The sequence below is a fragment of the Nyctereutes procyonoides genome, unplaced genomic scaffold (assembly GCF_905146905.1).
Source record: "Nyctereutes procyonoides isolate TBG_1078 unplaced genomic scaffold, NYPRO_anot_genome, whole genome shotgun sequence".
Classification (NCBI taxonomy): domain Eukaryota; kingdom Metazoa; phylum Chordata; class Mammalia; order Carnivora; family Canidae; genus Nyctereutes; species Nyctereutes procyonoides.
This window is the reverse complement of record NW_026575049.1, coordinates 28,437,321-28,462,631: the sequence shown is the minus strand read 5'-3', so window position 1 is coordinate 28,462,631 and position 25,311 is coordinate 28,437,321. Positions and strand designations below refer to the sequence as shown.

Here is a 25,311-nt window from a genome sequence, read left to right as displayed (position 1 = left end):
ATAATTAGGTACCCAATCAATATTAAGTCACTCACTGCCCCATGCTGCATCCTGTTCCCATCCTATCTTTTTTTATTAAAGATTTTATTTATTTATTCACGGTAGACATAGAGAGAGAGAGAGAGAGAGGCAGAGATACATGCAGAGGGAGAAGCAGGCTCCATGCCAGGAGCCTGACGTGGGACTCGATCCCGGGACTCCAGGATCGCACCCCGGGCCAAAGGCAGGCGCCAAACCGCTGCGCCACCCAGAGATCCCCCTTCCATCCTATCTTTAAAGTCTTTCCTTTTTGTGGTTTCCCTTTTCCTGACAGTTATCTGCTTTCAATTTTTCCAAAGCATCATGATCACCATGGTAGTCTGTTACTGTGGTGAATCCCCTTGAACCTGTCCTGCCTGTAGTAATACTCTTGTGCAGTCTCTTACTATGGGTCTGAGCTGGGCCATATGTTCCTTTGACTACGGGGACAGTAACAAACCAGTGCAAGGTGTGATAAGCTCTTACACATTAGAGTCCTGTCCCTTTGGAAAGCCGCTTCTTGGGACACAGTCACCAAGTCAAGAAGCAGCTTAAGCTAGCCACAAGGAAAGGCCCCACACAGAAAGAGTAAAGCCCAAGCAGCCTCCAGCTATGCACTCATCCCTGCTGAGGTCCCAGGCATGCAAGAGAAGAGGTCATTTTCACAGCAGATGTCACATGGAGCAGAAAGGAGCCACACTGAGCCAAATTGCACAATCAAAAGCAAATAAATAATCATTGTTGTTTTAAGCCTCTAGGTTTGAGGGTGGTTTGGAAACACAGGAAATAACCCATGAGTGGAACATGTTTTGAGAATGCACGTCAGTGACCTGCAGGGTGGGATGTGCTGCTGGTTTGGAGACCCACCAGGTAAAGTGCTTCAAGATCAACTGGCAGACAAGACTGTCTAAACTGGAACCCCATCTCTGGGGGACTCTTCCCTGGGAACCTAATTCCCAGGTTCCTCTCTTGTTGTTACCAAAGACCCTGGTTGGTTAACGATGACTTTGTCTTAAACAATGAAAAGTTGCCCAAACTTGCATTATAAGTGGTGGCGGCTTCTGGCCAGGTGGATGGAGCAGCTCAGTGAAGTCAAGGAGATCCCAGATTGTGCCTCAGTGTCTCCAGTTCCTCCTGTCCCAGACTGTCCGCCAGGAGCGGTCTGCACTGCATCATTCCTCACTCAACACAACAGGAGAGAGGGATGCTTCCCAGCTCTCCCAGCAGAGAAGAGAATTTCCCAGAAGGTTCCACACACCCACACTCTCCTTGCATCTCATTGGCCCAAATTGAGTCATACGCCCACTTCTGAACCAATCAGTTTGTGTGTGCAGGGGGAGAGGCGAGAATTACCCAGAGACCAATCAAACCCATCCCTGCAATTGGAGGTGGGCAGCAAATGCCTGATTTAGGGGCTGGGGAAGGAATGAGTGTCTGGAAATAATTGGGGTTCAGCTAGGGAGGGCATGCAAGTAAGCTTCTGCAGTATCCTCTGTGAGACCCCTCCCAGCATGAGGGAGAGGCCAGGCAGTGCTCAGCTCCCACATCCTGCCCTGGAATTATGAGGGAAGGGGTGTATGTCTAGGCAGAAGGTCTGGGGGAGAGCTTGGGTTCTCAGGGTTTCTCTCCTCCCTTCGTTGGTCTTTCCAGCACCACAGTCTGCCCCCACCCCGACATGAAGAGAGACCACAAGAGGAGGAGAACATTCAGATGTGTGCCTTTTTTTTTTATTTTAGCTCTTTCTCTGAGTGGAGGGCACTCTTCTTGGTCGTATCTAGTACTTTGAGCTCTTGCTTTTGCTCTTTTCTCCAAATTTCTCATCCAATGCTTTCTGTAAGTTCATATTCATAGCATTTTTCTGGTGCCACCGTCCTACAGAGGGCAAGGAAAGAGCCAGCCCAGATCACCCAGAGGACATCTGGGGTGCCCGGGCCCCAGTGGTGATCCATGCCTCTTCCAGGCCCCCCCCCCCAGAGCTCCACCTGTTGCTCTGGTTTCTCTCTGCACCTTGGGGCCAACATGCCCTACCCAAGTAGGGGAGCGCCCGCCTCCCGCGCCCCAGCCCTCGAGCATACCCAGATCATCCGTCTTCCTGCCATGCCAGTGCTCTATGTCCCTCACTGATTTCTCAATCACCTCTGGAGTATAGGAGGCCTTCATGAGGCTCTTCGTCTCCTGGGGGGCCCCTGTGGAACCCCATAAAGAAATCCCCAGAAGCCCCAAGTCAGTGAAGGTCAGGCACTCAGGGATTCATACCCAGGTGTCAGTTTTCCCTACGGATGGTGAACTATGAGAGGGTAGGGATGTGGGGAGGTGGGCCTGGGTTCAAACACCAGCTCTGGCACTTATGAACAGTGTGGCCTCAGTCAAGTTTTAACCTCTCATAACTTTGGTTTCCATCTATTCAAAGGGATAAAGTTTTCCTGCAAGATTGGGAAGATTACTAGAAATTTGTTGGAACATCTAGTATGGAACAATTAATATCCATATTTTCAGAAAGTTCATTTCTAGGGGCGCCTGGGTGGCTCATTTGGTTAAGCATCTGTCTTTGGCTCAGGTCATGATCCCAGAGTCCTGGAATCGAGCCTGGTGTTAGGCTTCCTGCTCAGCGAGGACCCTGCTTCTCCCTCTCCTCCTGGCTCATGTTCTCTTGCTATTTCTGTCTCTCTGTCTCAAATAAAAAAAACTTTTTTTACAAAAGAAAATGTATTTCTTTTATATTGTATTGAATGCTAACTAAAATTTAAATTAAAAAGTGAAAATTTGTTTCTATGTGTACAGTTAAAATACACACACAAAGAAATGTTACCAGGATCAAGAGTCAGTGGAAACATCAGAGGACCAAATCCCAAAAGATAGCAGATTCAAACACTCAGTCACAGAATACAGAGTAAGTGTATTTAACAGATTAGTAAAAGAAGCAAATGATATTTCAGAAATGAAACCTTTAGTAATTGAAAAATAAATTCAATGGATGATAAGAGGCCTGGGATTTGCTTTAAAATAATGAGGGGTGGGCAGATGGGTCGGTGGGAGAAAAGATGGAATAAGATTGGCCATGGATTAATTGCTGATGCTAGGTGACAAGTGCAACATAGTGGTCATTAAATTATTCTCTCTTTTAAGTTTGAAAACTGGCATCAGAATGTTTAAGAGAAAATTCAGGGGACAGAGAAAATAGCAGATTAGATGCAGCTAAGAACAAAGTGGTCATCTGGAAGATTTAGCTAAAGGAATTAACTAGGGAGCACCTGGTGGCTCAGTCGGTTAAGCATCCGACTGGATCTCAGCTCATGAGTTGAGATCTCGATCTCAGGGTCTCGATCTCAGGGTCATGAGTTCAAGCCCTCCATTTGGCTCCACATTGGGCATGGAGCCTGCTTAAAAAAAGAAGAAGAAGAAATTAACTAGAATGCAGCACAGAGGAGGGAAAAAGATGTGGAAAATGTGAAAATGCTAAGATGAAGGTTGATTGAGGAGGTCTAATATATAAGTGTAAGTGGAGTTCTGAAGGTGAGATTGGAGAAACTGGGAGAGGTGGCATTTGAAAAGATAATCATAGCTAGAATTTTTCCAGAATTAGTGCAATATATGAATTCTTAGGTTCATGAGTTAGTTTCCCAATTCCCATATGTAAAAAGAATTCTTTAGCTCACCACACCCAAGTAAAACTTAAAATGCCAGAAACAAAGAGATCTTAGAAGTGTATAATATATATACATATATATATATTATGTATATATATTATACATAATATCATGGGTTATGATTTATGGGATAAAATAATGATGATGATCTCTATCTTTGAAGATTTACTGTGTGCCAAGTGCACAGTTCCCAGAACTTTATAGAACTTATTCACAGAATCTTCTCAACATCCCTGAGAAGTAGGTATGATTATTATCCCTCTTTCGTTGTTGAAGTCATGGAAACACAGAAAGGTTTAGTCACTTGTCTAAAGTCACACAGCTGGTATTAGAAAGATTGAGAGCCCAAACCCAGACCCTCTGTCTCCAGAATCCACAGCTTAAACTGCTTGGATTCTGGAGAATTAAAATTCTGTAAAATAATAACATATAAGCTGAGATGGGGGCAGAGAGAATAAAATTGAAGCCTGTTAGTGTCTTTACATGATCCAGGAAAGCCTAAATATCTTGTTTAACCTTAGAATGTATTAACTATGCACATAGAAATATCAAAGGTAACCACTAAAAAAATAGGGAGATTAAAGACACAAACTGGAAAGAAAAAAAAAAAAAGAAACTTCACTCGCATGCAAAACAAGGAAGGAAGGAGAAAAAAAGCATCACCAACAGAAAACATCAAATGAAGTCATAGGAATAATTCCACATGTATCGGGGATTAGTGACAATATAAATAGACTGGGATCCCTGGGTGGCGCAGCGGTTTGGCGCCTGCCTTTGGCCCAGGGCGCGATCCTGGAGACCCGGGATCGAATCCCACGTCAGGCTCCCGGTGCATGGAGCCTGTTTCTCCCTCTGCCTGTGTCTCTGCCTCTCTCTCTCTCTCTCTATCATAAATAAATAAAAAAAAAAATTAAAAAAAAATATAAATAGACTAAGCCCTGTTGATTAAAAACTATGATTAGACTCCAGAAAATATTTTCCAAATATGTATTATGTACAGCATACTTAAAAGGACACAGAGAAAGGATAAACATGGAAGTATAGAAAAAGAGTGCCAAGCACATACCAACCAAAAGCAGGCTGGTCACTTTTGGTTTTATTGATATCAGACAAATAGGCTGTAAGGCAAAGGCATCGTGAGATAAAAACATGAGATAAATCAAAACGACTGCAAAAAATAATAAAAATTAAAAAATAAAAATTAAAAAAATAAAAATTAAAAAAATAAAAACGACTGCAATTCATTCAGGCGATGTAATAGTTCTAAACCTGCTGCATTAGAATAAGTTCAAAATAGATAAAGCAAAATTGCCAGAGCTACAAGGAAAAATTGACAAATCTGCTGTCATCGGGAAAGACGTAAAGATACATCTGTAGTAATTAACAGATCAAGCAAAGAATATTAACAAGACATTAGGAAACGCATATAGGAATACTTAACAAGCCTACTCTATCAGACAAACACAGAACTCTGAACTCAAGAGATTATTTTCAAACACATATCAATCATCTACAAAAATTGACTGTCCACTGGGCTATAACGCAGGTCTCCAACAATTTTGAAGAACAGAAACCATGACAGGCCACTTTCACTAACGACACCACCATCCAGCTAGAAACCCACAGTTTTAGAGCAGTTTTCATTGTTTGGTGTTTATGGCTTTAAATGCTAACATGACAGAAAGTTAAGTTAGAAATTTGAGGGCCGCCTGGGTGGCTCAGTAGGTTAAGTTTCTGCCTTCAGCTCAGATCATGGATTCAGGGGTCCTGGGATCGAGCCTCGTGTCAGGCTCACTGCTCAGTGGGAAGTCTGCTTCTCCCTCTCCCTGTGCTCATGCTCTCTCTAGCTCTCTCACTTTCTCTCAAATAAATAAATAAAATCTTTAGAAAAAAAAAAAAGGAAATTTGGACTAAAGAGGCTCCTGGCTGGCTCAATCGGTAGAGTGTGGGACTCTTGATCTTGGGGCTGTGAGTTCGAGCCCCATGTTGGGTGTAGAGATTACTTAAAAATATAATCTGGGGGAAAATGATGTTTATACAAGGGAACATTACTCAGCCATCAAAAAGAATGAAATCTTGCCATTTGCAAAGACACGGATGGAACTAAAGAGTATAATGCTAAGTGAAGTAAGTCAAAGACAAAATACCATATGATCTCACTCATATGTGGAATGTAAGAAACAAAACAGATGAACATAGGGGAAGGGAAGACAAAATAAGACAAGATGAAAATTGAGAGGGAGACAAACCATGGGAGACTCTTAACTCCAGGGAACAAACTGAGGGTTGCTGGAGGGGATGGGGGTGGGGGGAGGGGGTAACTGGGGGATGGGCATGAAGGAGGGCATGTGCTGGGATGAGCACTGGGTGTTGTATATAATTGATGAATCACTAAATTCTACCTCTGAAACAAGTACTATGCTGTATGTTAACCAACTAGAATTGGAATAAAATCTTGAAAGGAAAGAGAAAAGAAGAAAGAAAGAAAGAAAGAAAGAAAGAAAGAAAGAAAGAAAGAAAGAAAGAAAGAAAGAAAGAAAGAATTTAGAGTGAAGGCCTAATGATGGCGGAGATCAGAAATCTAAGCAAGCTGTGAAGCAGATGCCTCTGGATGGAAATTCCAAGTTGGCATCTAAAAATCTGTCCAAGGAATTTACTAGCATCAGGGTGTGAATGGTCCGACTTGGGAAACTGGCAAGGATGATTCTGAGAGGACTTCTTTGGCTTTTTATATGCGGAGTCACCTCTCCCACTGTCAAAGCCAAGGTGGGGCCCATTTCTCATGTAAAATCGAATTAGAGGTTCCACAGTGGGGTTACCTGGGGAGCTTGATGTATAGCCCAAGAGTCTGGGGGCTACCAAGGCTTGGAGCAAAAGGCACTGGCCCAAGATGACAGGGCAGAGAGAGTGCACAGGCCAGTCATCCTTCTGCAGAGGGCAAGGGTGCTCCATAGCCCAGGTGTGGCCTCGTAGATAGAAGACCAACATGAAGTCATTTAAATTAAAATCCTACTCTCGTCTGATCCTTCTCACTGGTCTCCCTGCTTCTTCTCTCACACCCACTGTGTTCCTCGGTCCAGCCTCAACATAACAGCCAGTTGGATCCTTTGAAATCTAAGTCACTCCTCCGTACAAAACCCTACAATGTACCCAGCATGGTCATGGTCCCTCTGCTTGACTGCAATGCACAGGTGACCTGCTCCCCTACAGCAGGTCTTCACTCAAAAGCCACCTTCCCTGTGAGGCTCACCCAGACAGGTCTATTTACCATTGCTTAGAGGTCCGCACATAGAGGCTAACAGTATAAAGAAAAGCACAGAAACCGTGAGCAAAAGGCAGGTACTGCAGCAGGAGACATACTGGAAAGGATGCCCAGGTACCTGTGAAACCTGACCTGAACCTGACAGGTGGCAGAGGAGGGAGCTGTTACCCTTATGCTTTAAACTGCACCCATAGTTGGGGCACCTGGCTGGCTCAAACTCTTGGTTTCAGCTTAGGTCATGATCTTAAGCGTCATGAGATCAAGCCCCGAGTTGGGTTCCGTGCTCAGCAAAGAGTCTGCTTGAAAATTCTCTCCCCTCTGGCTCCCCCTCCACTCATGGTCCTCCCTCAAGTAAATATTTAAAAAATAATGTGAACTCAGCCCTAGGTTGCCAGAATTTAAATCCCAACTCTGACCATTCCTAGCTGTGTGGCCTTAAACGGGTTATTTAACATTTCCCATCGTCAACGTTTCTCCCCTAAAAAAAAAAAAAAAATCATAGTACCCATGGCTATGTGAAAATCAAAATGTATCTAAAATACTTAGAGAAGGGATCCCTGGGTGGCTCAGCGGTTTAGCAACTGCCTTTGGCCCAGGGCATGATCCTGGAGTCCCGGAATTGAGTCCCACATCGGTCTCCCGCATGGAGCCTGCTTCTCCCTCTGCCTGTGTCTCTGCCCCTCTCTCTCTCTCTCTCTGTGTGTGTGTGTGTGTGTCTCTCATGAATAAATAAATAAAATCTTTAAAAGATAATAAAATAAAATAAAATAAAATAAAATAAAATAAAATAAATAAATAAAATAAAATAAAATAAAATAAAATAAATAAATAAAATACTTAGAGCCATGCCTGGTGACACATATCATCTGTCGTGCATAAGTGCAGCCACTATTAGTACTAAAAACAAGCCCCGGAGAACCTACAAACAAATTATTGGAATTAGTGAGCTAATAGAACCAGACTTCAGGATAGAAGATGAATATGCAAGAGTGAAAACCCCATCTGTGTATGCAAGCAGCAGAATTAGACGATGTAATTTTTAAAAAGATACTATTCGTAAGAAGCAACGGAAAAAAAATGAAGTTCTAAGGAAGCCTAGCAGAGGAGGTAGGACGGGGCCTAACAGAGGGGTAGGGGGCCCTAAGCTGGTCTCCTCCCTCCAACGCAGCTGGATAGTCAGCAAGTCATTCCGAACGCCCGAGAAATCAGTCGGAGAAACTGCAAGTCTGCGAGTCGCAAAGTGACCTTTGGGAGGGAAGGGGCGCAGAGTTGTCTTGGGGGAGACCCAGCTGAAGGTGCCGCGCTGGGAGGGCGGGGCGGGCCCGGGAGGCACCGTGGAGTCCACGCCTGTGCGGCTGTGCGCGGCCTGAGGCGCTCGGCCGGGGCGGCGGCGCGGAGTCCCGGGGGGCTGGGGGGCCCGGGGCTCCCGGGGCTCCCGGGCCGGGGTCGCGGGAAGGGCGGCGCGGCGCCCGGGCGCGGGAGCGGGGAAGCCGCCGGGAGCGCGAGCCGCCCTCGGGCCCCGGGTTGCCACGCGCCGCGGACCGCGGGGGCTCCCGCCACCCTCTCCTGGGACCGCCAGCAAGGGGCAGAAGCGCGGCGAGACGTCCCGGGGGGTCACTGCGGGTGCGCGCTGCGCCAGTGCCTGAAGCTGGGGGGGTCTTGAGAGCCAGTCGCACGCCGGCCATTCAACAGCGCAGATGGCAGCGTGAGCGCAGTTCTTGCCCCGGGAGGCAAGAGTGATGGCTTGCCTTCCGTGAGGGCCCCCCCCCGGAGAGTGGGGCGCAAGCCTGCGGCTCTGGGGCTCGCGAGCCGGCACCCGCTCGTCCGCCCTGCGCGCCCGCGCCCAAAACCTTCGGGGAGCCGGACGGCGCCACCCAGTGGAGGCCGGAGCTGCTTACACCGAGCCGCATGCCCGAGCCCTGGAGGCGCGTCCCACCGAAACAAACCCGCGCGAACAGCACCCTGGCACCAAGGCTGCTGGCCACAGAGGGCTGCAAAGCCTCGGCCCCAAGGGGAAGAGCCTCTAGCTTCCTTTTACTTTATTCTTTATTATTATTATTATTATTATTATTATTATTATTATTTCTTTTAAAAATTCCTTTAACTCATTATTATTTTTAAACATTTTATGGTTATATATATTTTCGTTTTATTTTGTTTTATTGGGATCCCTGGGTGGCGCAGCGGTTTGGCGCCTGCCTTTGGCCCAGGGCGCGATACTGGAGACCCGGGATCGAGTCCCACGTCGGGCTCCCGGTGCATGGAGCCTGCTTCTCCCTCTGCCTGTGTCTCTGCCTCTCTCTCTCTCTCTCTCTCTCTGTGACTATCATAAATAAATATAAATAGATAGATAAATAAATAAATAAATAAATAAAATATAGAAAATATTATTATTTTGTTTTATTTTTGGATCTAGATTCTATTCATCATTCATTCATTTACCATTCAGAGAGACACACAGAGAGAGGCAGACACAGAGGCAAAGGCCACAATGAGGGATTTGAGCCCAAGACTCCTCCAGGATCATGACCTGAGCCCAAGGCAGATGCTCAACCACTGAGCCACCCAGACGTCCCTGGATTCTTTTAACAAGCAGACTAAAACACACCCAGGATCTAGTTTTGTTTGTTTGTTTTGTTTTGTTGGTTTTTTTTTCTTTCATCTTTTCTTTTCTGGACAAAATAATGATATGGAGAAATCCACCTCAAAAGAAAGAACAGGAAGTAGAGCTCATAGCCAGGGATTTAATCAGTGCAGATAGATGATGCCTGAACTAGAATTTAAAACAATGATTATAAGGATACTAGCTGGGTTTGAGAAAAAAAAAACAAACAAACAAACATAGAAGGCACTAGAGAATCCCTACTGCAGAGATAAAGGAACTAAAATCTAGTCAAGCTGAAATTTAAAATGCGGGTATCCCTGCTTCTCAATGACAACAGAAATCAACTTTGGGTGGATTAAAGGCTTAGACGTGAAAAACAAAACTAAATATTTTAGAAGATTAGGTAAAAGATTTGCTTTATGACTCAGCATGGGATGGGATTTCTCCATCCCCTCCTCCTGGAACCTTCTCTTTCAGGAAATAATTCCTCCCAGGTTTTCAGGTCAAAAACCTTGAAATCAGCCTTAATTCCTCTCTCATGCACCCAAATCCATTTATTTTTAAAAAAGATTTTATTTATTTATTCATGAGAGACACACAGAGAGAGGCAGAGACACAGGCAGAGGGAGAAGCAGGCTCCTCACAGGGAGCCTCACGCGAGACTCATCCTCAGACTGAGATCACACCCTGAGCCAAAGGCAGATGCTCAACTGCTGAGCCACCCAGGCTTCCCACACCCAAATCCAGTTAGTAGCAAATTCTATGTGCTCCAGATTACAAACATCCAGAATCCTACTGCATCTGGCCACCTTCACCACCTTTACCTCTCCACGCTGCCCTATTGCATGATGATGCTCCCAGAGTCATAAGGGAGCACCCAGCCCTGCTCCCCCAGTCAAGCCACCATCATCTGTCCCACCTGGATTTTTGTAGTCAACTCCTCTGAGTCTCCCCGTCTCTGCCCCAGCTCCCCCGCAACTATTCTCTACGGCAACTAGAATGGTCCTTGAACCCACGCCAAACAAGGCCATTCTCCTGCTTGAGACACTCCCCTGGCTCCCAATGCCCCCCACCACCAAGAGAAAAGACTTTCTGGCCGCCTTCCCCACCTAGCCCGTATCTCCTCCCGTCTGATTTCTCCTCTGCCACTCTTGTTCAAACACAACCTGGAACAGCAAGCGCAGGGTTGAGGGGGTGGGTGGAAATAAGAGGGACACATGGGCGAGGGACACTGGCAGCTGGTGCCAAAGTTGAAGACCGAATTTATGGTGCTTGCCAGGGTCTGGAGTATAAATACCACTGTGGTTCACTGTGATATAGCGTCGTAATGTCAATCGGTTAAGGAAAACTTACCAATTGACCTTTGTGAGCAGGTGCAAGCTGGTTTGCGCTGGCTCCAGCACCACCTCTGGCACAGCTGCCAAGGTTGTATTTCGCAGGCTGGTGACAGGTGCCAAATGGTTTTATGCTACTCTTTCACCCTGTGTAGACGTTACCAGACAAGGTTGTGTACACTCTCGGGTGATAATTATTAAGGAGACAAGTGAAAGGCAGGAACCCCGAGGCCCAGAACAGAGGACAATCTGAGCTGTATTCTCTCTTCCTCCTCCAGCACCACCCCTTCTCCAAGCTCAAAGAAAGAGCCAGAAAGTCTTCCAGGGGCTGTCTGGTTCCTTCGGTGACAGGGATCTGAGCCAGGTGCGAATGTCTGCCAGGCCGTGGGGGCACTGGAAAGAGACTGGCAGGATGGAGGGAAGAAAGAAGAGCACTGGAAGGATGTCATGTTTTGCGATGAGGTGAAACTGGAACATGGGGGCCGAGAGAAGCCCCTTCCATGCTGGCTGTGGACCCCCAGCCGAGAGGTCCATTAAACAGCTTGCAAACAGGGTCAGGGCTGAGGAGGTGACTGGAAGCCGAAGAAAGACTGGGGCTTTGGAGGCAGGAGGAAAATGTGAATTTGAGCTCTGACCCACCTCCTAGCACTGAGTGGTCTTGGGCAAACTGTTTCCGATGAGCCCGTGATATGGAGCTACTAGCTGTCACCCCAAACAAACAGGACTACGGTAGACCCTCAGGAAACACTCTGCATTGATGTCTGAACCCCCAATCCACCCTCCCATGGTGCCACCATGGCTCTGGGAAGGAAAAACAATAGCCTGCCAGCTACTCATTTCAAGTCCCAGGCCAAGAGTCTCCAGGAGGCACTTCAGAGAGCCATCAAGGACCTGGTGAGGGCCACGTCATCATGATTATCCCCATGGTGCTAAGAAGGTGACTGAGGCCTTCTTGAAGGGTCCTGCCCGAGGTGAGGACAGGTGAAGAGAGGTGAAGTGTCCTGCCCGAGGCCACACCCAGGAAGTGCCAGAGCTGAGCTTTGAACCTAGGAAGCCTGATATTGTCGCTCTGACCAGAGGTGCTGAGGCCAGGGGTGCCTGGGCCTCCCTCTGGCAGCTTAGAGGTACTCGAGGGAGTGAGGAGCTATTTGCCAACTGAGGTGGATCATGTGCATGAGGAGAGCAGATTTTCCTGGAACCTGAACGTTCCCAGCACAAGGCACAGGGCCTGGCCCATAGAGGGGCCTTGGTGGCCCTGCAAGGATCATCCCGTGTCCCCAGGAGTACATCTTGGGTCTCAGACCCCATAGGGGTCCAGGGAAGGGTGGCTTGGGGATCACAGGTGCTGACAGTCCCCACCCTTGCCCCTTGGCCTGACCTTGAAACAAGTTTGATCGCATGTTGTAGCCCAAATCATAGTAGTCTGAGAAGATGGAGGTGATTTCCATGGGACTCTGGATCCTGCTGGGCCACGAGTTTGCCCTCTTCTGGCCCTCAAAGACCTCACCGATGGCCCTTCGAGCCTGAGCAGCGAGCGAGGGAGAAGAGACAAGGGATAGAGAGAGAAGCAGGGTCAGCCCCATCTCACCTCCAACCTCCCTCCTCCGTCTCACCCTGCCCTCACCACCCCCTACCCCACCCCTACCCTGCAGCCTTCAACCAGACCCAGGGCTGGGAGCTGGAAGAGCTGAAGGCCCTCCACCCCTCACCCCACCTCCCACACAGGCACTGGGGACAGTAACCTTCCTGCCTTGAGCACCTACTCTGTACCATCAGGAAAGGGCTTCATAATCACTCCTGCCATTTTATAAATGAGGAAGCCAGGCCTCAGGGCAGGACTCACCCTGTCGCCACAGCTAGTGAACCCCAGGGCTCCACTTGCCTCTAGAACAGAGGCATCACCCAAGTCAGCTCTGGGTGGCTCCTTAGGTTCCACTGGGGCCAACTCCTTCCTCTACTGAGGAGGCAACTGGGAGGCTCAAGTGGCTGAGCCCAGGCCTGAGCCAGGAAACGGGTTCAAGTCCTAGTTCTGCCGTAACCCAGCTGCTGACATTAGATGAGTCTCTGGTCCTCTCTGGGCCTCAGTTTCCATGCTTGTAAAATGGGGGCGAGGTGCCGAACTGGATGGTCTTTGAAGTAGCTTCCTCTCTGATATTTGCTGGCTCAGGGACAAAGCCATGTGATGTGTCAAAGGTAGACAGAAAAAAACAGATCTCTTGATTCAAGCCCAGGATGATGATGGCCCAAGAGAGAAATGATGGCTTCCAGGGCCAAGAGGAGCAATGAGAGATAGCAACCATAGAGCCAGCCTCAAATTGGGACAAGATCTTCCTAGCGGGACAGGATATTTAAGATTGTGACCTCCCAGACTAGCAGGTGAGGGTGGTCACCACACCTTAAAATGACAAGGTAGAGGGAGACCCAGCCCACAGCCTTTGTGATCCTGGGGATCCACTTGCTCAGTGTGACTTGAGCAGATCGTGTCACCCTTCTTCAAAAAGAAGCCATAACTTGGGCCTGGCCCACTGCGCGATGTAGTCGCTATGGAGGTGGAGATAACGGCTTTTGAGAACATGTCTCAAAACACCAGAACAAGAGCAATTCCTAGTATTTGACCAGAAATAGCAGTTTTATCTCAACTTTCAGTTGATCAATAGTGACTACCTAGAATAATGTAGCAGGTGGGAAAAAGTGCCAGCATCAACTAGTAATGTCTGCCATGAATGCAGTCTAGGGACATTGGGCTATGCATGCCATGTATTTGTCAGCCTGGTCTAGTCAACTGCCTCGTTTTACAGAGGCAGAGACTAGAGCCCAGAGAGCGGAAGTAACTCCTCCAAAGTGACCCAACATTCAGGGGGCAGAGCCAGGGTTCAAACCCCAGTCTTCTGATCCCAGCCAATGCTGTCTCCTTTAGGAGATTTGTTCAACTTAAGAGCATCTAATCTAACACCAGACTTATACATGAAAGGTCAGTAAGCTCCAGGCATCCAGAATATGCTGGCCCAGCTTGGATCCTTATCCCGTAGAACTGAGTGAGTTTGGTTCATTTACTTAACCCCTTCCTCTAAGCCTTGGGCTCCTTATCCATAGGATGGTGATAATAGTTTCTTCCTCACTGGGAAGATCGAATGAATTTGTTTTATGCGAAGACTATAAAGTGGGCTCCGCTGGCACATGCGAGGGCCTAGTTAACACTCCTAATGATATAATCATAGGGACTCTGTGCTCAAGAGCAGTCTCCACGCATAACCCTCCTGCCACCCTCAGCGTCCTGTGCCCACTCTGATACCTGGTCCTCGGAGACCAGCTGGTCCACCATGCTGCTCCCAAACTTGTGACGAATGTTATCTGGAATGACGCTGCTCCTCTGGCCCTGGGCTCCTGTGTTGGAGCCCCCCTTTAGCCCCTGGTTCGGCTGAGCCCCCTCTTGAGGAGAAGCCCTGCTCTCCCTTGAGGAGGGTCTGTAGCCTCCCTTCTTCAGGGACCCGTGCTGTGGGTCCATCCCCGGGGACAGACAGTCCCTGCTGTTGGCCAATGGGGGTGGAGTCTGGACCTCCTCCATGTGGGCCTGCCTTAGGGGGCTGCCTCCCCGGCACAGGGAATGCTGTGGGGAGACTGGGGCCTGGTACTTGAATTTGGAGGTGTCCAAAGGGCTGCGGGCAGTTCTCCAGGGGTCCGTGTCCTGCTGGCCATCCTTTTCGTTGGCCCTTCCATGGGCCCTGGTCAAAGTAGTGGTACCTGAACAGGGCAGGGGAGAGAGAGGGAGAGACAGGTGCAGAGTGGGGGCAGGAAGGGAGACAGCGATGGGGTTGGGGAGGAGGAAGAGACAGACTGAGAGTCCCAGAGCCCCAGAACAGCAAGGGAAGGGGAGGCAGGGAAACTCCTAGAAAAACTGCTTTCTTGGCTTCTTTGGCTGCCTCTGTTCTTGCAGAGACCTGCACCCCACTGCCTCACACAAGCCTTACAGACAGATCGTGTCTGTCCTCCTCGTAAAGGTCAAGGATTTAACGATTTCTTTGGAGTCTTCCAGCACAATAGATAACATCTAAGGAATGACAGGAACATTTTCCAAGACCACCGACTCACCAGGACCCCTGGTTCCGGTATCAGTGACTTAGGAGGAACACCTAACCACTCACCCTCATTCCTGGGTACCTGAGGGGACCATGCACTGGGTCCTCAGTAAAAGCTCCAGGCCCTGTGCACAGATGAGACTCATTCTGCTTTCCTTTTCTGGGTCTTCCAGACACTCTGTATGTGCTCTCTCTCTCTCTCTCTCTCTCCCTCTCTCTGTCTCTCACAAACTCTGCTATCATTTCTTCTCAGCACACATTGGATTTCTATGCTGTGCAAAGCCAAAGTCCCTCTCGGCTGGTCCTGTGGGCCCCCCTACCCCTGCCCTGCTTCTGGGTCCTCAGACCCAGCCAGCCCGCATCAAAGGGACAGGGATGGAGAAAAATCCCGGGACCCAGAAGGTAGGGTGGGAAATCAGGAGAGACGGAAGAAGGAGGTAGCTCAGTCGGCCAAGCCTCCCATGGGACAGAATCATCCCACACTGTTTTTGACAGTAGGAGCTGCAGGCCAAGACGCTCCAGCCTTGAGGCCTAGCTGTGGGACCTTGACCTCTCTGTGCTTTCATAAAACTAAACAGGCTGCATCTGACAGTTGACAGTCCTTGGTCTAACCGGCAATGTTTTCTCTGTTTTCTCTTTCTTTGTGGTGAGTGAGCCACATAAGTAACAGTGCCTCTGACAACCAAGCTGATGGTGACTTAACACTTGATTTGTATAACATGTTACATGCTATAATCCCGGAGTAGTACAGAAATTCTTTCTTACTTTATTCTTTCCTGTATTTTCTGTGCAAAATGCAGAAGAGGAGCCGTTCCCCTCCCCCACCCCATCCCCCCACAGCCTTCGCCTCACCCCCTGCTCCCCAGTCTTCAATCCCAGCTATAAACACATTTGGTGAGCTTCCCTCCAAAATATTCTAGATGGCTCCTCCAGCCCTCCTGAAGGATTCATAGTTTTGCTTTGCTTTTGTTTATAAATGAGATTGGATTCTAAGTATCACTTTGTAACTTGCTGTTAAAAAACACCACTGTGCCTGGGGGATTGGCTGACACAGACCTGACTTCCCCTTCAAACCGGGCAGGATTTTGCAGCTGCCCCACTGGTGGTCATTCAGATTGTTCCAGGCTTCCTTTTCAGAAAAGGCTGCTGGAAAGCAGCAGGTTTTACCAGCTTTGGGGGGTTTTATTTTGCTCTCACCGAATCCTACTCTGCTGTCACCAAGTGATAATGGTGCTCTGCGAAAAGCCCCTCTCGCCCAGCCCTGGAGAGGCAGACCCTTCCCTGGGCGGTGGAGACTGAGAACACGGATGCCCGCTTCCTCCTTTCCCTCCCTCCTACCCCCACCTATGAAATCAGATGCTATTTCATTCTTGCTCCTTTGTCATCCACACAAAAGGCAGAGAGAAAACCTGTGCCTGAGACCAGAAGGCCTTTCCTCCCTCCAGTTCTGGTTCTGCCTCAGCGAGCAGGAAGCCAAGCAAATGGCAGGTGCCTCTGGGGACAAGGGAGGCTTTCAGGAAGGGAATGGCCCCCCATTTTGGAAGCCCCGTCTGAAGCCCATTCAGCACCCACCTGCTCAGCCACGGCCTCTCCTTCTGCTCCTGAGGGGCCTGGGGCCCAGCACAGTGAGGGGCTCCTCTTGGGGCCCCTCAGGATGCTCAGCTCAGGACTCCAGGAGCAGAGCTCCCTGTTTCTGCCGGGAAGCCTTCCTGACAGCCTCATTTACGGGCATGTTATAGTGGAATCGCCTGCTCCCCACTGCCCACCATTCGGGGTGATGAGCACGCTTCACTGGCAGGGCTGGGCTCAGAGAGCGGCTATGCCCCCCCATTCACCCACTGGGGGAGGACCTACGGCATCAGTGCTGTGCTGAGCACTGGGGATCCAACAGGGAAACAAACTCCACCCCCCCCCCAATCCTCTTGGAGTTCAGTCTGTGTTGAATGAATGAATGAGTGTCTGCTGGCAGCCCAGGAGCCTCCCCGGAGCCCTGCTGTTCCCCCATCCCCTCGGCCATAAAATGGGCCAAGTGAATCCAGCTTCACTTGTGAGTGTGAGGCCCAAATGCTCAGTGGTCAGTTTTTCCGGCTTGGCCCCTTATCAGAATCCACTCCCTACACACACACACACACACACACTTATTACATCTGCAGATTCTTGGGCCCCTCCAGGCACCTGCATCAGAACCTCCCTGGTAGAGGCTGGGATTTGATTTAACATTTGACGAGGCCTGGGTCCTTGGGTTGTGGGAGAGATCTTCCAGCAGCGTCACTGGATGGCCACTCTCGTGGGGTGCCTGCCAGAGCTGACCTGCCCCAGGCACCCTGGGTTGAAAGCCGTCCCCTTGTCCTGAGGGCAGAGCCCCCACTCAGGGATCAGGCCTGGGACCCAGCCTGCACTCATCCCGCACCTGCCTCTCTCCAGTCCCTCCAGCCATATGGACTTCCCTCGGCTCTACTTCCAGACTTATGCCCTCACTGCTGCCCATGCCTGGAACACTCCCTTCGTGCCTCCTAGGGCCACAGCACTCCCTGGGCCAGGCTCACTCAGGACCTCCAGGTACCTTCCACTCTGACCAGACCTGGCCCCTGCTGGGTTCTCCGTGAGCCCTGCCCTCTGGGTGCACACATCTCCTTCTGAGCCCCCAGAAGGGCACTGAATGGGGCAGAATGGAGGGACCCAGCCATGTTCTCTTCCCTTTGATTTCTGCGGAGGAAATCAGGGCCCCACAGTGGGTCTGGAGGCCCAAGGGAGATGAGAGAGAAGGAAAAGGGGCTGTTCCCTGCTGCCCACGGGGCACCCATCCAGAAACCCTGACTGTGCATTCAGCAAGTCCCTGGGCAGCCTGTCCTACCTGCTCGGTGGCCCAGCTCCATCAACTCTTGCTCTCGGACGGGTAATTCCAAGCTTAGTCCTGTAGACAAAGAAACACATTTGGTCGTCTCAGATGACACACAGTCTCTGCAGAGGAGGATGAGCCGGGCGCTGATCAGGGACGCTTGTGACCATATGCCCAGCCCCCAACCAGACGTCCCTCATACTGTTTCCAGTGCTCTTTGGTACTCAGCAAGCCCCCGGCCCCATCACCCATCCCCCCTGGCCTGCACCCTGGACCCCTGCAGACTCTGCTCTCTCTGAAAAGCCCATGCCAATGACCCAAAGACCTTTCTCAAACACCCTGGGGGCCCTGAGCTCCTCTTCCTGGCAGCCTCTTCCTTTTACCTTCTCTCCCATCTGCAGCACTGCAGCAACCAGTGCCCCCCTAGGATTCCCCAGCAGGCCCTTGGTAAGGCCCCCTATCCTGGTGACTATGTGCCTCCCTGCAAGTAAGACTGTGTCCTTTTTAACAGCTTGACAGAAAGGAACCAGCCTGGCCAACATAGGAGAGCTGAGAGCAGGAGCCACACTGCTATGAGCTCAGTCTTTGCTCCAAAAGACAGGCCTTTGGGACAATTTTGAGGAGCAGCAGCTCTGACATCTACAAATAGCCTCTGTGGCTTTCAGGTTTGTGTTCCTTTTCCGAGTGAACTTTTTCTTAGTCATAATATCTGATATTATTGCAGTGTCTTTTAAGATCTTTGTGAATCTTTTGATATGAAAACGTAAAACAGTTTATTGTATACAGTGAATGTTTAGTGCCTCGGCCTAAGAACTAAGTATCTTTGTAAAAAGGAAAGCATAGAAGCAGCAAGTCAGAGCTGGAAGGGATTTTTGGGATTACCTAATCCAATCTCTTCATTTTATAAAGAAACCAAGGCTCAGAGAGGGGGAGTGACTTGTGTCAGGTCACCCAGCAAGTTTGTTTGCTGGTAAGCTCAGAGCACATTAAGAACCAGATCAACTTTAGGAGTGCCTGGGTGGCTCAGTCAATTAAGTCTCTGATTTAGGCTCAGGTCATAATCTCAGGATCCTGGGATCAAGCCCAGGTTGGGCTCCCTGCTCAGCTCAGGAGCCTGCTTCTCCCTAGCCCTCCAACTCTCCCTTGACTCATGCTCTCTCTCTCAAATAAGTAAATAAAATCTTTTAACAAAAGATAATTTTATTCTTTCGAAAAATCACGAAGTGAAACATCCTAATTTTGACACTTAATAATTGTGTGGTGCTAACTGTGTGACTGTGCTGCTTCTGGTCCCTATCCTTTCCGTATTCATACACAGTGTTAACTCTCCATCCCATCTCCCTGAGTGTGGGCTTGATTTAGCAGCTTGCTTCTGATCAAAAGAATATGACAAAAATGGTAGGATGTCACTTCAAGATTAGATTAGTGACTTCTGTCTTGTTCACATTCTTTCTCTGGCTCTTCTTGGCTTGTTTGCTTACTCTGGCAGAAGCAGCTGCCATGTTTTGAGTGGTCCTATGGAGAGGACAACAGCTCATAAAAAACGGAGACCCATGGTCCAATAGTTCTCAAAGAATTGCATGAATCCTGCCACCTGAATGAACATGGGAGTGGATCCCTCCCCGATTGAGCCTTCAAATGACAACATAGCTCAGCTGATACATTAAGTATAGCTTGTGGGAGACCCAGGGCCAGAAGACCCAGCCAAGCTATACCCAGGATCCTAACCCATAGAAACTGTGAGATAATAAATTTGTACTTTTTTTAAGCACATAGTTTTAAATTGCTAAGTCTTCTGGTCATTTATTATGTAGCAATAGCTCAAACATATTTTGGTACCAAGAATGGGTTGTTGCTATAACAAATACCTTAAAATTCAGGAGTGGCTTTGGAACTGAGCAGTGGTTGGAGCATGGATGGATTTGAGGAACATGATAGAAAAGGCTTAAATTGCCTTAAACAGATAATGAGTAGAAATCTAGATTTGGAAGTACTGCCAGTGCAGACAAAGAACATGTTCTCAGAACCTTGTGGGAGCCGTGTCCGAGTTATGTAGTTACAGAACCTAGTGACACTGTCATTGATGGTTATATGGAAAGTAGAACATGTGACTAATGAGCCAGGGGATCTAGCAAAGGAAATTTCCAAGCAAAGCATGGAAGGCACCTCCTGGTTTCTTCCTGCTGCTTGTAGTGAAATGTGACAGGAGACAAAAGCATCGAAGGAAGGACCATTAAACATAAAAGAGGCAGGACTTAATAGTTTTGGAAATTCTCATCCTCCCCAGGTGCCAAAAGAGGCTAAAATTAAGAAATAGCTTCAGAGCACCATCCAAAAAGGTAGCCAAAGCTGTGACTGTACCACCTTTTGTGAAAAGCTTATAACGATAAAAAGCTCAGAGCATATTATTCAGTCACACAAAGGACCCTTTAAAGAGATAAGGATGCACCTCACAGACCCCCCCCCCTCAGTGGGGTAATAGGTCGTCTAGGAAACCTAGAGGTGCTGTGTCTTCCCAGGAGTCCCAGAAAGGGGAGCAGAGCTGTTGTCAAGCCCCTGTAGGCTTAAGTTCTGGAGAAAACCATATTAACAAAAGTACTACCAGCTTGGAGCAAAAGGGACAGATGGTACAAAATGGAGTCTAGTGGACCCTCGAATCTACCAGCAGAAGAGTCTGACAAAACTACTCAGCATATGGGCAGCCCTGGTGGCTCAGTGGTTTAGCACCGCCTTCGGCCCAGGGTGTGATCCTGGAGACCCGGAATCGAGTCCCACGCAGGCTCCCTGCATGAAGCCTGCTTCTCCCTCTCCCTCTGCCTGTGTCTCTGCCTCTCTCTCTCCTCTCTGTGTATTCTCATGAATAAATAAATAAAATCTTAAAAAAAAAACTACTCAGCATACACATGTGCTATCTTTTTTTATTTCTCAAAAAAAAAAAAATTAGAGAGTGGAAGCAAGGACCTGTGGGGCAGAGCTGAGAGCCATGGAGAATTACTTCCAGGCCTCGAAACCCAATCAGGAAAAGTTCAACAATCCCTGCTGGATTTCAGAACTGCTATGGACTGGTAACTCCTTGTGTCTCCAGTGTCCTCAGTTTTTAATAGGGATGTTCATAGCCCTTATCCCAGGTCAGCCACACCATTCATTGCATGGTGGTATGTTCAGAACAGATAGTTTAGTTTCCTAATATCTACTGATGGGGAGATAGGACTGAGTCCAAGAAACCACACTCAAGGAACCTCATCCACACGCAGGCCTGATTTGTAGACAGGTTCTAGATTTTGAGCTGATGCCGTAATGGAATGAACCTTTTGGAGATCGTAGGGCAGAAATGAATGTATTTTGCATATGGAAACAATGTATGTTATCAGGGCCAAGAGGGCCAACTGCCACCAAGGTGGGCAGTTGACATGGCTCCCAAGGATCCTGTTCCTTGGAATTCACACCCCTGCTTTATCTTTCCCCTTGAGTGTGGGCTGGACCTGTTGACTTGCTTCTAACCAATTAAATATGGGATGAGAAGCTACTTCCAAGGTTATTGAAGATTGAATATAGAAGATTGTGACTCTGTCTTGTTCACACTCTCTCAGGCTCTCCCTCACTCTGATAGAAGAAGGGTTCATGTTGTGAGCTGCCCTCTGGAGAGGCCCACGTGGCAAAGATCTGAGGGAGGCCTCTGGCCAACAGTTCATGAGAAATTGAGGCTCTCAGATCAATAATCCATGAGGAACTGAGCCCTACCATATGAGTGGCCCTGGAAAGGGGTCCTTCTCTAGTTGAACTTTGATTATAGTCTATGGAAGACCCTGAGATATGGGACCTATTGGAGCTGCATCTGTATTTCTGACTCAAAGAGATTGTGAGATTAAAAAAAAAAAAATCTTAGGGGCACCTGGGTGGCTTAGTAGCTTAAGCATCTGACTTTTGATTTTCGGCTCAGGTCATGCTCTCAAGGTTGTGAGATTGAGTCCCACATGAGGCTTCACGCTGAACATGGAATCCTGTTTGGGATTCTCTTTCTCCCTCTCCCTCTGCCCTTTTCCCTCTCTCTAAAATATTAATTAATTAATTAATTTTTAATAATGTTCTTAAACCACTGAGTTTTGGGGCAATTTGTTAGATGGAAAGAGATAACTAATACAGCTCATATGTTACACATTCTCCCATCTAGTAGGTTAGTCTGTCTTCGTAAGGACTCAGGTGTTCAGAGAAAATATAACTCCTCCTCTTTCACAGATGGAGAAAGTGAGGCTCAGAAAAGAAATAGGACCTCAGCCAGGTGGCGCTGAAACCAAGCCCTTCACCTTCTGTCTCCTTCAAGTGAGCTGTCGGCCCTGTCCCAGTTCCCCATCTCCAGTTACCCAACTGATGTGCCCACAGCAATGTCCCATCTGCCCTAATGGCACCCCCAGCCCAGAGCAGCCTAGACCAGCTTGAGCAGAAGTGTGGACTCACTGCCAGCTTCTGATCTGGAGAGGAAGTCCCAAGAGACGTCAGTTAAGGAGGACAGGGAAGGGGGTCCCGTTGCGTCTGGGCACTCTTCCCTCACGGGCAGCCCTGAATGGAGAGAGGGGAGATGAAATCCCGGGTCCTGGAAGACCCCCGTCCACCCCACAGGTCTCTGCCTCACCTCTCCACTCTCTCTCATAACGTCAGAAAACACGTGAACCACTCTGGTGTGTACTGAAGCCCAGGAGTGCAGATCCACACTGCAGAACTGCTGGTGAAGACCACTGGGTGGTTGCCAGGGAGCGGCCCCCCTCCACTGTTCATTGGAGTCGCCATGGTGACCACTATTCAAAGGGCTCTGTTACCTCAGAGGGCTCCCAGACCCACTCCAGGGGCCCCTCTGGGCTGGGGAAAGCCAGTACTGTGGGGCATGGAGGAGCCCTCAGGCATCGCTCACCCTCTCACCCCCTCAAAATGTTTCCTGAGCCCCCACATGCATCAGGTTTGGAGTCAGACACAGAGGCCTCAGCTGCCATCAGGTGGAAAGTTAGTTCTAGTGACTACAAAGGATTGGATAGAGTGATGAGTTTTGACTGGGGGAAGGAGTCAGGGTTCTCAGAAGGGCCACATGAACTGGACTTTGAGGGATGCATAGGAGCTAAACAGTTTAGAAGGGACTATTAAAGGTGTGGATGTGTTTCTGAGCATGGCTATAGGCCAAGAGGAGTGGGGAGGGGAGAGAAAAGTGCACCTGAGCTCTCTCAGCTGGACATGAAGGGATCAGGGACCAAGTAGTAAAATGAGAGCAGGGTGTGACATTGAGACTCTGTTCTCCACCCCTCAAACCATGAGGGCTACCAAAGATGAACAATTAAGTGGCTTCTGCAGTTGGCACCCGCAGTATCTCAGCCCTGTCTGGCTGTTGCTCAGCAGGGGTGGGGGTATGGGGGAGGCCTCCTCACGCCAGCCTTCCGGGGGCTCCCCGGGAGGCAGAGAGCTTGGTGACACTCAGGGCCCCTGAGTCTGGTCCTGCCACTTAAAGAGTGACTTTGACCAGATTCTTTGGCAGAACTTTCCTTGTATGTGAAACAGACACAGCTCATGGTGAAGGGTAAGAATTAGAATTGAACAAAGTCACTTTCATCAAGTGCCTAGCCCATCGCTCACCACGGAGAGATGTGGCCTGTAACCCACAGCTCACCCCATAAGCGACTCATCACCAAGGCCTTCAAAGTACACCAGACTTGAGTGCCTGGGTGGCTCAGTGGTTGAGCGTCTGCCTTTGGCTCAGGTCGTGATCCCAGGGTCCTAGGATCGAGTCCCACATCGGACTCCCTGGAGGGAGCCTGCTTCTCCCTCTGCCTGTGTCTCTGCCTCTCTATGTCTCTTGTGAATAAATACATAAAATCTTTAAAGAAACAAAAACAAAAAAAACAAAGTACACCAGACTCGCACCTGCCTCAGCCACTTCCACAACATCATTGTCCTGCCCACTGTCCCCAGGTCCAGACCACAGCCACCTCTTGCTGCCTCACTGGTCTCCTGGGATTGTTCTTATTCTCTCGTTAATCATCCATGGCTGCATGACAGTATTATCACAAACTTAGCAGCTTCACTCATATTCCCTACGGCAGTTGCTGTGGGTCATGGGTCTGGGTGTGGTTTAGCTGGGTTCCCTGGCCATTTGAGGACCTAAAGCTGGTATGACAAGACAGCACGGAGGCAGGAAGGGTCAGCCCTAGCCCTCTTCCCCGCAGACCCTGCAGCCTTCAGCCTGACCCAGCCTGACCCCAAGTCTCCTCAGCATTTACTGAGCTCCTGCTTGCCCCAACGCCAGGCTAGGGGCTGGGGCGTGTCCCTGGTGGATTTGGTCTGTGCCCTCCATGGCCCTGTCCTTGCCCAGGAAAGCTGCACAGTGGAAGCAGGAAATCCCATTTGGTGAGGCCAGGGCTCAGCTTGCAGGCTGTCAGGGGACAGCAGGTCTCTCGAGATGCTACCCAGACACTCGACAATAGGACAACACTCCTGTGCCCAGAGCCTGGACATAGACCAGGACCTGAGCTCAGGATTCCCGTCTCACGTTCCAGCTTTGCGCTTCCCAGGGCACCTGGTCAAATAACCACTTCGAGCTGAGCCTGTGGAAAGGTAGTGCCCTCCGCCCCAACCGCCTTATAAGTAATAGGTGTCTGCGACCCTGCTCCCTGCTGTCTCCCCTGCTCACGCACCACCTGGGACAGAGGTCTGTCCTCCCTGGTTCATCGGCCCCCACCCATGTCTGGGATCTGTAAGTAGTGAATCTTGTGACTTAACTTCATTTGTGTGGGTGTATTGAAATTGCATCTTCCGTCGAAATAAACCCAAGATTTTCACTTTCCCAAATGGGAGCCAGGATGCTGAGGGGGCTACCGGCCGACCCTTTGGGGATGACTTGTGCCCCCTCAGTCAGCAAGCTGTAACCTGATGATTTTTTTTTTTAATTCATAAGAAACACACACAGAGAGAGGCAGAGACCCAGGCAGAGGGAGAAGCAGTTTCCTCGAGGGGAACCCGATGTGGGACTCGATCCCAGGACCATGGGATCATGACCTGAGCTGAAGGCAGATGCTCAACTGCTGAGCCACCCAGGTGTCCCTAACCTGATGATTCTTAATTTGGTTCACCAGCTATAGGACCCCCAGCACAGGGCCCCAAAGGAGGGCTCAGAAAGCCTGTTTCTAGGAAACTCAAAACCCAGCCACATGGGCCCAGTCTTCTACTGTAGCTTCACATTGCCAGGGCTCTGGAACCTTCTCCCGGGGCTGAGGTTGCTTCTCTAGCCCCTTTTCATGTGCTTCCCAGGAGGGTCTTATTCTGAGCCAGGAAGGACACCGCAGGTAGAGGCCCCCTTCCTCAGGCCCATCTCTGAGCATCACCTCTTCTGAGAGGCATCAAGGCCTGAGTTGTGTGACACCCCTTTGAAAGGCCGGGTGGCCCCTACCCTATCTCCCGCACCCAGAGGGCTGGGCCTAGAGCAGGAGCAGTTGGCATTGGCTAGCCTTGGTTTCACTTCGCTCCAGCTCCTTGGTACCCCATCCAGGTAGG

The 25,311-nt window shown here is 49.3% G+C and overlaps 1 protein-coding gene across 1 annotated transcript; it reads right to left on the bottom strand.

Moving 5' to 3' along the window:
* Window positions 1–1,792: 1,792 nt before the first annotated feature.
* Window positions 1,793–17,818, bottom strand: TEX33 (testis expressed 33). The gene is made up of 5 exons (XM_055329485.1): window positions 17,797–17,818; window positions 14,159–14,607; window positions 12,245–12,389; window positions 2,094–2,204; window positions 1,793–1,890 (listed from the first exon to the last, which is right to left on the bottom strand). The coding sequence occupies exons 1-5, from the start codon at window positions 17,816–17,818 to the stop codon at window positions 1,793–1,795; spliced, it is 825 nt and encodes a 274-aa protein (XP_055185460.1).
* Window positions 17,819–25,311: the final 7,493 nt, after the last annotated feature.